General features: G+C 36.9%; 1 protein-coding gene across 5 annotated transcripts in view; it reads right to left on the reverse strand.

Annotated features, from left to right (window-relative positions):
• GLCCI1 (glucocorticoid induced 1) overlaps nt 1–15,810 on the reverse strand; it is a 56,358-nt gene that overhangs the window by 3,750 nt on the left and 36,798 nt on the right. For 3 of the 5 annotated variants that reach the window (XM_057432526.1, XM_057432524.1, XM_057432523.1), the window contains 3 exons: nt 13,294–13,446; nt 6,038–6,248; nt 240–360 (listed from right to left, as the gene is read on the reverse strand). In XM_057432526.1, coding sequence (XP_057288509.1) covers nt 240–360; nt 6,038–6,248; nt 13,294–13,446 — 485 coding nt within the window. The remainder of the gene's footprint in view (nt 1–239; nt 361–6,037; nt 6,249–13,293; nt 13,447–15,810) is intronic. The other 2 variants (XM_057432528.1, XM_057432527.1) reach the window with 1 other exon arrangement.

The following is a 15,810-nucleotide window of genomic DNA, read 5'->3' on the forward strand; positions in this document are numbered from 1 at the left end:
TTTCTGCTTGGATTTTTGTTGCCTTTTATAAATGCACAAAAAGAGTTCAAGCATAAAAGACTCCATTTCCTCTTCAAACCAACGTGAACACTTCAACTTCTCTTCTGTACAAACTCTAAGAATAGTTTGCTCCTGAAAAACTCATCAGCTGGAATAGTTTATTCATCTGCAGTTGAACACGCTCAGTAAACAGGTTTACTGCTTTGCAGATACCAGCTGATATAAAAGGCATTACTTACGACATTTCCTCAAAGACCTTCACTCGCTCACATCCCTCTGGGGGCTCTCGTTTGAACATGTAGCTGTTGTTTGGTTTGGGAGATGAAGCATACTTGGGCAACGGTGAGCTACTCCCACTGTCTGAAAATTTAAAGCAGTTATATTACTAGAGATTGAGAGTGCTTTTAATTAAATTTGATTTCCAAACAAGATGCCTTTTTTCACAATTTAGCCACTATGCTGGTTTGCTTCCACAACAATGCTTCCTTTATTGCAGGTTTACACCCTTCTATAGCACATTTCTTCTGAATAAAAGCTTCAGTGCAGTGGTAATCTATCATATAACAACACGTAACAGGAGGATATTTTTATCCAGAATACTGCAATCGGAACAAAGCAGAGCTGTGGTCCTGGAAACAAATATGTTCTTTATTATGTACTTCCAAAAACATAAATGAACAAGGTAATATGCATAATACATGCAAGAAGAACTATGAGTGGTAATGATGCCTTCTCACCACGTAAACACAAGTATTGAAGATGTGTGTATACAGCATGTATCTTAAACATAATGCTTCACTTTGTTAGTTTACTGAATAGAAGTTGCAAAAAACAGAACACGTTTGTAACACAGGTGCTGATACATTACAATGCCCAACCTTAGCTGCTTTTGTGAAGCTGTTTATTATCCAAAAATCAAGCTGCCACTATTTAATTCTCTCATCACTGCTAACTACATGATACAGACATTCTTCAGAAGCCTAGCTGTCTTGTGTATATTCTTCTAGACACACTTAGAACTAAAGGTGCAAAGATCTAGGATCCAAGGCAATAGGCAGATTTCTTTATACTTCCAGGAAAATTTAAGAGAGAAGGCTCAACTCTGGTGATGACAGAAGTACAAAAACCTGAAAATTTAATACTGTGAAAGAGTTCACTTTAAACACTCATCTTGACACCATGATATTAAATAAAGTATGTATAAAAATAATTACTCACAGAAAAGTAGCCTTCTGCAGTGGCTTCTACCTTTTCAAAGAGCAACATCTATCTCAGGCTACTATCAGTGACTCCTAATCTTTGCTTGGGCTTGCAATTAAATAAATGAAACAAAATAGCAAGGGGGGAAGGATCCCCTAACTTATAAACACACCTTATTTATAGAGAAATAACTGTTCTTGCTTTAGCTCCTTTTGAGTCCTCCCACCGATATGGGGTACCTTGCCATTTTAAACTCAGATACCTTTGTTTATTCTGCTGTTGTTCACGTGTGCCTTTTCAGCAACAGTGGAAAACCAACCAAAGCTCAAGCACTATGATCTAGATTCACTGAAGCATTTAAATTTGTCTTTAACAGCTTACAAACAGTACCTACATAAACTTCTTAATAACCATGACTCAAATACAAAGGCTAATCATTCGAGGTTTTGAAACATCTCCCGTACGAGACACAAACCAGCCTGAATATCACACTTCCCTTTGGAGATTTACTATGAAAGATACGAGAAAAAAAAAACAAGCACGTCTCCAGTTGAAGTGAACCTCAGTAGTGTATTGATTATTGAAGCTCTTTCTTGCTGTGGAGTGAACACAGAACTTCTATTTACAGAATTTTAGGTGTTTACTGTACAAAGGCAGAAAAAGCTTAGAGACATCACGGATATTTGCCAAGCTGGGAGCATGGTGGTCCTGTTGGCACTTTTCCACTGCTGGCCCTCACAGCTCATTCCAAACTCAGAAATCATTAACAGAACCCAGACAGTTTGTTTCCTCCTTCTAATATTTAAAATTGAAGATCCAAGTTTCTATTTAAAAACTTGAGACATAAAATGTGCTACTGTTCATTCCACCAAGTAGTGGAAAACTCTGGAAATACATCCAAGGAAAGAATCGAACGGAATTCAAAGTCAGTTCTTGGAAGATTTAGAGTCTGGTCTAGCCAGTTCAGTTTTCAATCAAGTTTTCAGTTTATTTATCCCTGTCTGGCTGAAACTTCCTACATAAGACAGCTGTCAAACAACTGAAAAAAAATTATATGGGATAATTTAACCATTCTGTTGCTCTCCTTACCCTCCCTGCTTTCAGTTTTCTGAGTTAGTAGCCTTTCATTTTGACCAAATACACACCACACTACTATTTGAAAAGTATGTGTGATTATTAGGAGGCTCACATGTATAAGCTTGGTGCTAGTTCTACATGTACAGCAGCAGTGTGAGAACAAAAGGGCACTGGGCAAACACGCAATGAATTGAAGTAGCAAGAGGTGGAATTTACAGCTTAAGCCAGTCTCCACTTGTGTATCCTGTAAACTCTTAAGTGCTAAACTGTCACAGTACTGATCCTTAATGACACTACAAATGCGTATTCTCAAACTGCGCCATTTACACATGTTTTTTTACTGTCTCAGAGGCTGGGGAGCAGGAACCTTCGTGTCAGAGGACACATCTGTATCTTCCACCCTTCCACCAGCAGGGTGTGCTCTGCTGGCGTATTTCAGTCAACTAATCGAATTTCATTAAGATGACAATGATTGAAGATTAACAGATGTAACCTTTAAAGTGAGTTTTGTTACCATAACCACATAGCAGACAATATGGAGCCTTACACAGAATTTATAAACATAAATATCCAAAATGGATGTATTCTGTTATCTAGAAAATGTTCAAGATTGTAATTAAACACTAAAAATACTATTTTAAGCAGAAGACTTAATATCACAAATTGTACCTTGCATATATGAGAAGAAAAAGAATCTGTAAAACAGGGTTTTAAGTGACAAAACTTAAAGGAAACAAGAAACACTGCCAGTGAGCCATGAGATTTGTTTTGGTACTCAAAAATACCTGTTTCTTAAAACTATGCAAAAATTTCACACAGAATTTTAATTTTAAAAACTATGACTCAGATGCCCAGAAGTTAAAATGTATCTTCAGTTCACCTTCACTGTTGTTTGTAACAGCCTGCTAACAACAGTGGAAATATACAATGCTACACAAAAACATCTAAATCAAAATCCTTGAAAAACAGCTTATACCATCTATTTTTGTACAAAAAAAGGTGAATTTCATCTGCTTGTACCTAAGGATGCCTTTAAACTTTACCTCTGTCACAGCTGCTAAGTATGCTGTGCAGCACTCTGAATTATAATCTTATGGAGCAGAATCTCATAAAACTGATCTAGTGAAACCAGTAGCTTTAATGCAGCAAGGCAGTCACTTACCTTGCAATAGGCTGATACTACAAAACAAATTCATAAAGCCAGGTGCCATTAAAACATCTTCTTTCCCACCCTTCCCTCTCTGCTCCAATCAATACCATTCAGTATCATCACTCCATTTGGAGCAGTTATTGTGGGCCTTTTCTGAAATTTAGTTTTCACTTTTTTTTGAAACATTCAAAAGGTTTAGAAGCTTCTCACAGAAAAGGTAAACCAAAGAGCTGATACAGTCCAAACAGCAGCTGCTAGGGCCTCAGGCCAAAGCAGAGCTTTGCACAATAAATAGAAGATGCTTTAGAAATGTAAAGCAGTGCTGTGCCTGTACGGAGTGCTGGCTCCTCTCACTGCTCATGTGTCTCACTGAAGTTACGAACCTCCCCTTCCTATTCAGCAACACACTCAGGAGCATTCATAAAGCTGATAATTATATTTTTTAAATGCTAAAGCCAAGTTATTCCCACAGAGAGGAAATAAAACCTCAACTTGAGAAAAGTATCAGAAAAATATCTTTGGTTTAAAGTGTCTGTGTTTGGTTATACAACGACTTTTTCAAAACTTAACAGGCCTGACAGCAAACTCACAAGTTTTATTCTAGCATCACAAAGACCTTTAAAATGAAGGTGTGAAAAATATTGAGTTTTGTTTCATAAAGCAGTTAACATTGACAACAGATGTTAATAAGCTCTCAAAGCTTGCTATTCCCTTGTAATTTCTACCTATATCCCTCATATTTAACTTATTAAATATTTAACATATTTAATAAGATAATATTCAGAACAATTGGCCTGTGGGATCTTAATGATCTGAGAGCAAAAGGCGCCTTTCTGATTACGTTTTTACAACCTCTGAAGAAATTACTTTCTCTTAGAAACAACTACATATTTTTCTATCTTGTCCTTAAAGAACAAAGTTGTGATAAACATTTCAAGCTTTTTCATAAGCACAGTATGAACTACCTTAAACTAATTTAGAAATGCAATTATTTTAACTTTACAAAGCTGGCTGTTTATCACCATCACCTATATGCTATGATTAAAGCAGGCTTTTGATACAAACCTAGCATTAAAGCCAGTTCTAAAGCCAAAATCCACAAATAAATATCTATTCATTGTGAAGTTCAGCAGTAAATTTTATTCCAATTAGCTGTTCAAAAAATCCAAGACAGGAGATTATAACCATTGAAAAGCATTAAGAAGGTTAGATACACTACTGCCAATAAAGTACAACTGAAAATTCCAATTACTATGATAACTGAGTGCTAACTGCACAAGGAATTGTTCTTTTCATTTCCTTGCTTTTTAACTTATACTTGTTATCAGGACAAATATGAACAAATTAACCTGTCTAGACGTTTCCTTGTATGCTAACACCTTAGTGGATATCTCTATAGTGATTCAGTCTTGACAACACACTACAGTTCACATGCATACCATAAGAAAGAGAAGTCTGGAGGGAGCTGATACCTTTGTTATTTTTGGAGCTTGGCCAACTATCATGTTGAGCTACGACTTTGCTTTGAAGTGGTTAACTTACACAAGCCACCCACAATCCAGGACTTGGGCAGGTGGATTTGTTTTCCACTACTTTCTTTCAAATCCAAGATGGGAAAGCAATACTTTTCAGAAACCAAGTACTTCTCCTGATGCTCCCAATCTTATTCCCAAGTTACTTTAAGAATTATTAAACTGACAATACTTGCAGCAAAAGCTTAACCTTACTTACAACCTCAATATAGTGCTGTCTTTAGCTCATTTGTAAATCTAAATTAAATTTTAAAATCCTGTTTTCTCTGTGAAACTTAACTACTCTTAGCTTGCATGTTTTACACAAATCCTGTATCCCTCCAAACTAAAGCCGGTGTTTCCAACTAGCTGTCAAGAAGCTCAAGGATCATTTCATTAGCTAACAGTTGTCCAAAAAATCAAGTCTTCTTACACTGGTGCCTGTATTTTCATACTACATGTTGTGTCAGAACATGTAAGCTCCAGTTTACTCCCTCTACAAAACCAAACGACATTTTACAGACTTTGGAAAAAAAAAAAAAAGCACAAGATATTGACATATAAACACATAAATTATTAAGAAATTTTGGGTTGTTATGCAACATACACAGACAAGTAATTACTCCCCATCAGACTGTCCAAGCTCATATCTGAGCACCTCACCAAATAGCTTCAAGTGGAACGCAAGTGTTCAGAAGCAGAGTACTTTAAAAAGCAGTCCAAAAATTACTTCATCACCATGTTGATCAGCAAGTAACTCACCCATGATGAATACATACAGTCTACCACAAGCCTTCTTGAAACCTTTTTTTAAACATAAACATGTTACAATCTGAATTCTTCACATTAGAATCTTCATAAATAGTTAAGACTGTTTGCTGTGCTCCTCTGACGTATTTATGGAAGATGTTTGTGAAGTTTCACAAACAAGAGGGAAAAAGATATGTAAACAAACAAAACCAATTTTAAGATAAATCCTCAATCCCTCCAGAAGCATCAAACAAAAACAAAAACTGATGTAATGAATAAAATGAAGGTAGTTGTAAAAGCAGGACAGCACATGCCTCCCATAGGTAAAGGCAGGTCATTCTACTCTCACCTTTATCACGATCATAGAGTATATCTTCTGTTGAGCAAGGACTCCCATCCTGAGATTCAGGAGGGCAAAAGGGAGAGACACATGGTGAATGACTGCTGCAGCTGCTGCTGCGCTCCTGGACAGATGGAGTCTGAGTGTCAATGCTTCGTGTACTACTACTACGATAGTGAGCAGGTAATGGGGCCCTTCGACCATCAGGGATATCCAAAGGCTGCAAGAGAAACAAGCAACTCAGGTTACAGAGAAAATATCAAACTACTAAGCAATGTGAGCCTGTAGCACTCATAACTGAAGTAATGTGGCAAGGTCTCAAGAACAGCAAACAAGCCATTTTTTAAATAACTTTTACACAAGAAAATAATGCAATGTACAATGGGCACATCATAGATTAATTACACTGAATGCTGGGACAATGTGCAGATGTTCCAAGCTAACTATATACTCTTAATGGAAAGTTAACAACAGAATGCACTTCAACATATGCTAGCAGTATGCTTTTATATTAGTTTTAAAAAGCAAACCTCCCCAGTAAATCAATCTCTATACTTTGTAATGTAATTTTCAACAAAGGTCACTCTTACTCTGAAAGAAAAACAAATACCCTGACAAAGATCACATTTGGATAAAAGGAAAAAATGTCAAATGCAATGGCACACTATTGCTGTAACAACCAACAATTACAATTATAAATGAAATTATCCAAATTTTGCTAGTAAGTTGTAATTCTTTAGCACACCTCTACATTCCATTCTTCACTTCTGGAGGTGACCTCTGACAAAATGGCAACTAAGTAGATGAAGCACAGGCTCACACAAGGCCCACAAGCTTTGTCCTGAACCAAGGCTAAAGCACTGCCTGCTCATACTGGCCTAGTTGGCAATGGCCAGAGTGATCTTACATCCCATTCCCCAATACACTGTGTAGACATCTTCACAGTAATAGACTGGCATGCTCTACCTGTCCTTCCCAGTAGAAAAGTAGTTTTTCATAAAGACAGTGCTGCTTTAAATGTAAGAAATCAAATGAGAATTACAGTTTTGTTTAAAAGTGAAGCGGAAAAAAATGCCTGTGAGATTTAAATACAATTTTTCTCCCCCCAGTTCAGTGAGGATTGTATCCAAGCCACAGAGAACAGCTTAAATGCTCTATCTACAGAAAAGCAACACCTTTTTCCTTCTCGCTTCAAGTGAATATTTGAATTTTATTGCTTTTCTCTTCCCATATATTCTAAAACTATATCGACTTGTTCCAGAGACTAAAATTCAACACTTTTGAAAATGATGAGGGCATGAAACCTATTTGACTAGCATTGCATTCTCCTCTTTTTAGCAACAGTCTATCCAGAAAACCACCACATACAAAGAGGCAGACAAAGAGGCAGGAAGATCCTTTACTTCTTCTGATCCTTCCAGTTAATACCATTTCACATTTCAATTAAGAGCAAAGAAGCAAACTATAAAGAGAACATTACAGTTGCTACATCAAATGCTGGAAAAGTCTGTGTGGTCTGTTCCAACAGCTCAATTGACACTGCATATGCGTTACAACATGACTACGTGTTGCTATTCTCATCATGACTTATTCAATGCACAAGATAGACCTGAAGCATTATATCATTTGTTACACAGAGACAGGAGATGTAAAACCAAGACTGAAGTTGTAGAAAGAAAACACTATCATAATTAATGTAACCGAAAAAGTAACTGCCATGCAGAACAGTGTTTTCATTTCTGTCTCTGCCACCAAAATTCTATGAAGTGCCAAGAAGCCATCTGAACCAAGCTCTCTCTTCTATGGTATTTTTTCTCGATGACCAGTCTATATAGGACTGATGTTGCAAAAGTCTTCAGCATTCAAAGATGCAGAAGGAGAATATGGGAGCTGCACTTTAAATTCCTAAAATGGCATCCAGTTTCCTGGGTTACGAAAGAATCACATTTATTGAGCCTGATGGATTTGTGTCTCTCCATCCATAAAGTGTAGATAATACCATCTTTCTTCTTACACAGGTGTGATAAAAAGAGAACAAAATTTCAGATACTCTCCTATAATACAGAAGCAAAAACCCAGGAAGAAATTCAGATTTCTGACTTCAAAGTGGGCATTAGGACACATATCTAATGAGGAGTAAACAAAAACACCACATGGAGACCTCATAGCAACCTTCCAGTATCTGAAGGGGGGGCCTATAGGGATGCTGGGGAGGGACTCTTCATTAGGGACTGTAGTGACAGGACAAGGGGTAACGGGCTCAAACTTAAACAGGGGAAGTTTAGACTGGATATAAGGAAGAAATTGTTTCCTGTTAGGGTGGTGAGGCACTGGAATGGGTTGCCCAGGGAAGTTGTGAATGCTCCATCCCTGGCAGCGTTCAAGGCTGGGGTGGCATGGTCTAGCGGGAGAGGTCCCTGCCCATGGCAGTGGGGTTGGAACTAGATGATTTTAAGGTCCTTTCCAGCCCTAACTATTCTATAATTCTAACAGCTGCTCATTAAGTGCATATGCTATGCTCTATATAACAGGTAAAGCAAAGATTCCAGGGAGAGAAAAAAACAGTAAGTGGATCACATAATTAAAGACTTCAGGATAACAAAGATGTTCTTCCACACCCAGAGGAACAACAGTCTACAGTCAGGAAGTATATCCCAAATAACATATTTCAATCTCTGCTGAATTAAAATGCGAGGTACAAAAAAGTCATCCATGTTTTTAGACATGCCTCTAAATATATATACAAGCAGAAAAAGCTAAATATTTATCACTTTTTCCAAGTTAAGTAACTTTTAAGGCATAGAAAATACCAACTAATTCAGATTACTGTGCTTCTGTACGTATCTTTTCCTTAATATCAAATCCAAGTTTTGAGAAGTACAAAATCTTTATGAAAAATACCAATTAGAAGTATTCTACTTCTTAAAAACTTTATGTATTAAACCTGATCAACATAAAAACATACTTTAGGAGTTACTTACCATGAGTCATGTCTCAGCTATTCTAAAAACCAAAATCCTCATAACCTTACAACATAAGAAATAGGGCAACTAATTTGGCACAGCTGCTATTAGTTTCCATAATGCTCAATGCATGTAAACCAACTAGAAATTACTGTGTTCTATAGGCTGGGTTTTGGGGTTTCTTTACAAGAGTGTCCAGTCATATATTATACTTATGCCAAATGCATTCTGACAAGAAACCTGCCAACCCCTGTGGGACAGTATGTTCTAGGACACAGTTGCATACTACCATCATCTCCCTGCAAAGGTATTGAAATGCTCAATTTGACAAGAGCATGCATTTCTCAATACACTGTTAAAATTCACCACTTTGTTTTCAGTATCGATCTTTCTAATGGAAAAAACCCAAGAACACCCTTACTTAGTAGCATCAAGAATGCTGCTATGATATAATGTACCAATGGGAGCCTTAAAAATAATCTGTTCTTAACAAGCCTTCTGTCTACTTGGGAGACAATTTCTTGAGAGCAAAGCGTTCGATGCTTTTGATTTGAAAACTGTTCTCTGGAACACAAAGGCAGATATATGAAACCGCTTCTTCCTTCCAGCATCAATGAAGTCATCAATGCATTAGATAAGGTGCAAGTGCAAAAAACCATAATGTATCGTGGGAAGGAACATTTGGGAAAAAACAGACTTTTCAGATGAAGAATATGAAGATGTGAGGATCCTCTCCATCTGTACAAATTAGAAAAAGTCCTTTATTACAGGATTAAGTTTTCTGACAGGTACATAAAACCACCTTGCTATTTCTAGCAGCATTGGAAATCAAACACATTTATCTTTTTACTTATACTGCATGATAGTCCATCAAAACTGCTTCATTTCTAATTACTTCAGTACACTTGAAAGGCAGTTCTGGTGATGGTTGGGGATTTTTTCTGAATAGAAGATGCATGAACTTGTCTGCGTCCTGCTAAGGGGCGTTTTTCATTATTTTGCAATACATTCTGTAAGAGGGAACACCTCTTACCCCCACTCCCTACAGTAAGTCCATCACCTTATTGTACCCAAGTCTTCAACGTTTGCATTGTGGAGTCACAAGGAGACAAAGAACAAAAGCCTGCCAGTACTTCACAAAAAGCGGATTGCCTCTTACAAGTTGGGAGGCATGCCTCTTACAAGGTGGGAACACAGACATGCCATCACAATTTCCTGGAAGGCTGGTTAACAAGCTATAAAACAGGAAGGAAAAATATATCCAGGATCTCTGAATAAATGCATTAGAAAATGAATTTAAAGTTTATTAATAAACCTGAGGAGAAAGAGGTGATTGAGAAGTGACTCAAACCAGCCAACTTTACCTCAGTTTACGAAAGAAAGAAAAAAGAAGAACACCTGCAGCTAACTAAGCAAGATGAATGATCTGAAAAATTACACATATACATGGCTAAACTGAAAAGAATTAAATATTTTACATATTTTGACCACTGACAATGCAATGCCTCTAAACGTTACGGTCAATTATTAAAAGGTAATGACATAATGACATTACTGTATCATCAACTATCTTTATGAAACACAAAAATAAGACTAATGTCTAAATGATTATTCTTCCTTTTATAGAAGCTGTAAAAGTACAATTAGTTATCATTAAAATATTAAGAAAAAAACAGTGTTAAAAAACCCAACAAAACAAACGAAGTCAGAAGAGACATTGTAAATCAATTTATACATTTTTAAAGTAGGATTACAAAAGTTCAAGTCAGCAAAAAGAAAAGCAGTAAGTATGTAACATCATACCCTACAAAACCAAAAACAAGTCTACAAACTAAACTAAACTGGTTTGTGTATCTGAAGACTAGGCAATGAAGTATGAAACTGGCAAGAAAGTATCAGTGGTTACCCCTTTTAACTGGGAGCTAAATTAAAAAAAGCAATTCAGGTATTATTCATAAATCTATCCATAAAACTTAACCTTAATCTTATTTTTGTCCTCTATATCTAGTCCTATTTTAACGTATGAACTAAGAAGCAGGTAAAAAAAAAGAATAAATTAAAATCACAAGTTTATACTGAAGAGATGAGAGACTAATAGGAAAAATTTAGGAACACTAGGCTAAAATTCTTAAAAGTTAACTGAACTAAAATGCATTTTATTTTACTTTGGACAGCGCAAACATGGTTATTGAAATGAAATGGAAGGAATCAGAATGCTACTGGAATAGTGCCCACATTTGAAGAAAAAAATAAAAAATTAGGTAGTGAGCTGTACCCAAAATACAGGTAATATTCCTTCTCCATGTGTTTAGTAGGCTGTATGTTATTCCCCAAACCTTCCCTGGTAAACGAATACAGATGCCCAATAGTGCATAAAGTGTTTTATGCAGCTGGATGGATCACATGAAAATGAAGGTTTGAACATGCACTGTTAAAACTGTGAAGTAAATGCGGAAACCTGTTAAAAGAAACCACCTGAAAATTTAGATACACCCTAATCTTATAACCAAGTCTTTAGAATAATTTATCCTTCACACATCACCCACAGCAACCAACTACCTTTGACTGCTATTTTAAAATTCTTTCTAAAAATACAGCAAGAAAGAATGGCAGAAATAAAATTTATGAAGTTTGGTTTCCTATGGTTGACCTTTTGTTCAGTAACTCCTAACCTTTAACCTAGCTTCTCCAACTCCTCCAGGCTAAAAAGAAGCTAAATTATTGTACCGGGAGAAAGTTCACTAGCTGTAAGATTGAGTAAATTACTCTTGTTATGATCTTCTGTAAGCAAGCTATGAGATCTAGTAAGCTCAAAGACAGTGCTAGGATTCTCACTTTAGGTCCCACTGGACTAGACTTCACAGAAATCAACAGTTACATAGCAGGAAACAACCCTCTACCCACAAAGATGGACTTGACTTCAAGAGGAATGTCTAATTTATGACTTTCTTTTGTGTTTGAAGACTTCCCCCAGCTAGATGTTTGGAGGAAGGGTACACTATTGCCTTGGTTGCATAAACTGCTGAGCACCTCTGGCCCCAGTCCAACAATGCACTTAAGTATGTGCTTAACTGTTTTGCTGGATCACAGCCAGTACATTCAGTAATTTAGGAGACTGCATCCCAAGCAATAAGCTGTTAGAGCCCAAGGACAACATTTACGAAGATAATTTGTCTGATAATAAATGAAATGTCCTCTAACTGTAGGACAGTACAATTCTAGCCGAAGCAACATCAATGGAGGCACTGAAATACATACCTTTTTATACTCTTTTGGACATGGTCCAACAAGGTTTATTGATTTGGGGTTTCTCTTTGGGTTTCTGTGTTTGTTTTTTTTCCTTAGTCCCCTGTTACAACACACACCCCTTCCTGAAGGGATGAGCCAGCCTTAGCAAAGCAAACTTAGCATACAACTTCTACTACTACAGTATTTAATTCTTAAGACGGCTTTGTCCACACAACTAAGTCTCTGGAGAAGCCAAGACTATTCTAAAACTTTTAAAGTTTACTGCTGAAATGAAGAACTACAAATACCAGTTTTTGGAACCTTAAATCTCCGACTGAAGTTTTACAGCTTGGCTTATACATTGAATTGCTATTGCATGACCGTTCACACGAAAAGAACCTACATCTTAGAGAACATTAGAAGAAATGGTAGCTTATTCCACAGCAGAAAATTTTATTGGCTATTTTGGGAACAGTAGCTGTAAACCAAGTATTTCCCATTTTAAGTGTCATCTAAGCACCCCAGTGCTCCTCAACGACAATTCCAATGCTCCAGTTCTCCCACATAAGCAAAGCCTGCTCTTCTATCAGCATTTCCCACATGGAGATCTCCCATGACATACCACAGTGGTTTCATGGAAGTAAAATGGTCCACATTCAGTTTATGGAAGAAAAACATTAAAACCAAAAAGCAGAGCATAGCACAGGAAATTTAAATATTGCCTAAGAAAAAGAATGCAAAACAAGGCAAATAAATTAATCTCCTGGTCTCTAATTACTTACTACTGTGGCCTGAAGAATCTAAATTTTCACTTACTTTTCATCCAAAAACTTTCAAGTTTGCCGCAAAAAGGGCATTCGAAACAAAGTATGTTTGGCCAGAAGCCCTTTAAAAATGAAAAAGAAAGCAATAAAAACAACAAAAAAAAAAATCCAAACACCACCCTAAAACACAAACAAAATTTTCAAACAGTTCTTTGAAGAAAATGATTTTTAATTTCAGCCACAAGGAAGGTTTCCCGTGTTTATAGATTACGAAGGGAAAACAACTATAAACATGTTAATATAAGCTTACCTTTGATACTTCTTCTTTTCCGCTGTTTTCCTTAATGAATACTTTTTCCAATTCAGGGCTTATTCCTTCTACATTACACGGCACACGTGAAACAGTTGATTTTGGCACTGAAATGTTTGACAGTGGCATAGGGACTGATCTGGAAATAGAAGCCTAGAAGGTAAAGAGAAATACAATTTGAAGTTGGAAAATGGAATAAAGACAAAAGTCTAAGACGTGTACCAAAAACCCTAAGAAGTTGTGTATTAATTTTGCCTTCTAGGTGACCATTTTTACTTGGCAAATTTAAATGAAAAGAAATGCTTGCATAAACCAAAAGCCACTAAAATCACTTCTACTTAACTCAAAGAAGTGTCCTAGAATAAAAGCAGTCTAGTACTTCACTTACCAGTAAGTAGGCAGCCATATGCACTTTCCAGATGAACAGACTACAGAATTTGCATAAGGGGGATGGGGAACACACAGGGCACTGATGGTTTAACAGGGATCCAAAGGGTTTGGATTTCGAAAACATTCCTAATGCTTAATCACTCAGATGAAATATTCACTTAATGCACTTTTATTCTCTTTTGGTTGGCTTTAGTGAACGAAAAATAAAGGAGTCATTCAGAACCTTTAATTTCATTAGCTTCTGGCTTTTCAGAACTTTAAGTCAAAGACCTCTAAAGATATCACTTTAAGAATCAAACATAAATTAATACAAATATGGTTTCAGAAAAAAACTGTTGGAGTGGGGCTCTGTTACCAACAGGACCCATGCACAAGAGTTCATGTGCATCTTGCGCAGCCAACCTCAAAAGCTTTACCTTGGCAGCAGCAACATAGCACAGATGTACCTACACTGACAACCATGAACAGTGTTCACTTGCCAACGCATGCTTGTCCTGCAGCTCCAAAGGTGCACGTCACTTGTGTAGAGGCATTCTCTGACTGACAAAACACACTGCCTGTACAACGGCTTCCCACAATGGTGTCAGAACCGAAAACTTCATGAGCCTTGTCAGAGAACACAAGCCATAACAGAGTGAGCTCCAAGTACTAAAGAATGTTCCTTCAAAGCATATATCCTAGGTGGCTTTCGGTCTGCCTCAAAAACTGTTTTTACTGTGACTATACATAGTGGTATGTGCAACAGGTTACTTAGATATGGAAAGCAAAACCCATTTCTTTGCAAAAGGTACTGGGATCCTTTGTTATAGAGGCATAAAAGTTTCAGGAATAATACCAATTTCCTGTATGCCTTCAACATGAGACTAGGTTTTAATCATGAGATTTTATCCAAACAGAAGGAACATAAAGGATCAGTTATCACAGCTCAACTTCTTCTTTCTAAAACACTAGCTATTTTAAAAAGGCAGTCAGGAAATACAATGACAGAATCAACGTTTCAGGAGTTCAAATAGTGGCCTGTTAGTAACATGGGGTCCGAGCTAAGGATCCACTGTAGGTGAAATTTAATCAGGACTCAAATGTCTGCACTGTCAAATGAGACATGATTAACTGCTTTCTACAAGTGGCTTAAGGTTCACAAAGTCATTGCCTGAACCTTGCCTGGGCTTTAGAACTTGCAACTGGGTTTCGGTTTCACTGGCACTTAGTAATGGCTAGAGCAGACACTACATGGGACACCCTCCATTGCAGCCTGCCGAGAATCTGCTTCATGGTCAGATAATTTGGCCAGGTAATTTGTCCAAAGCCATTCTTCATATGTGTCAGCATCTTTATAATTACAGGAATACTGATATATTCAGAGCACAGGCAAATTTTTATAACAAAAATGACCTGAAAACAAAAATTGTCTTAGTCAAGCCTGTGTTAAAATTCCCAGCTGTATTAAAATTTCCCTAAACTCACACATCACTTTGAAAAATGGGTAAGCAATAAGACAGCAGAAAACAGAAGCTGACACACTAGGAGCCTTATCTTAACCTTTCAGAGAGGAAGATATGAAACCCACAGACTGATGGCTGGAGAGAAGTCTTGACATCACAATGTCCATAGGTACAGAACATGAGAATGGTCATCAACATAATCTGGACACATTTTGCATTCTAAAGCTTATGTCTGATGGAGGTTTTACAGTAAGTCTGTCTGGAACAAGAACAGGCTGGTGATGATAGCAATTTTTCCACTTAATATCCTAGAAACCTCTCAAAATATCCTGTAACAACTGTACTATAATAACCACAAACTCTTATGCTAGAAGAAAAGAGTCTGCATTGACGATGATTCTGGACTACCGTAACAACCAAGAGGTTATTCCTAAACAAAACCATGAAGAAAAAGACTTCTATCCTGTAGTCTGATAGCTCCTCTAGTCACCAGTCACTAGGGATGGGGTACTGTGACAAGCATTGGTTTCAGCTGAGTTTAAATTCAAGGTGAATTACTGCATTTTTTTAGAAAGTAAACACCACAATACTGTTTTCCTCGATGTCATGCAGAAATTGCCTCTCTGGCCGGGAACTGAACAATAAGCAAAGTATCAGAAAAAATTCTTAAAGTGGGACACTGAAA

The sequence above is a fragment of the Pezoporus wallicus genome, unplaced genomic scaffold (genome assembly GCF_028554395.1).
Source record: "Pezoporus wallicus isolate ANWC-B61680 ecotype Strahan unplaced genomic scaffold, APGP_CSIRO_Pwel_v1 scaffold_2584, whole genome shotgun sequence".
In the NCBI taxonomy this organism is placed as follows: Eukaryota; Metazoa; Chordata; class Aves; order Psittaciformes; family Psittacidae; genus Pezoporus; species Pezoporus wallicus.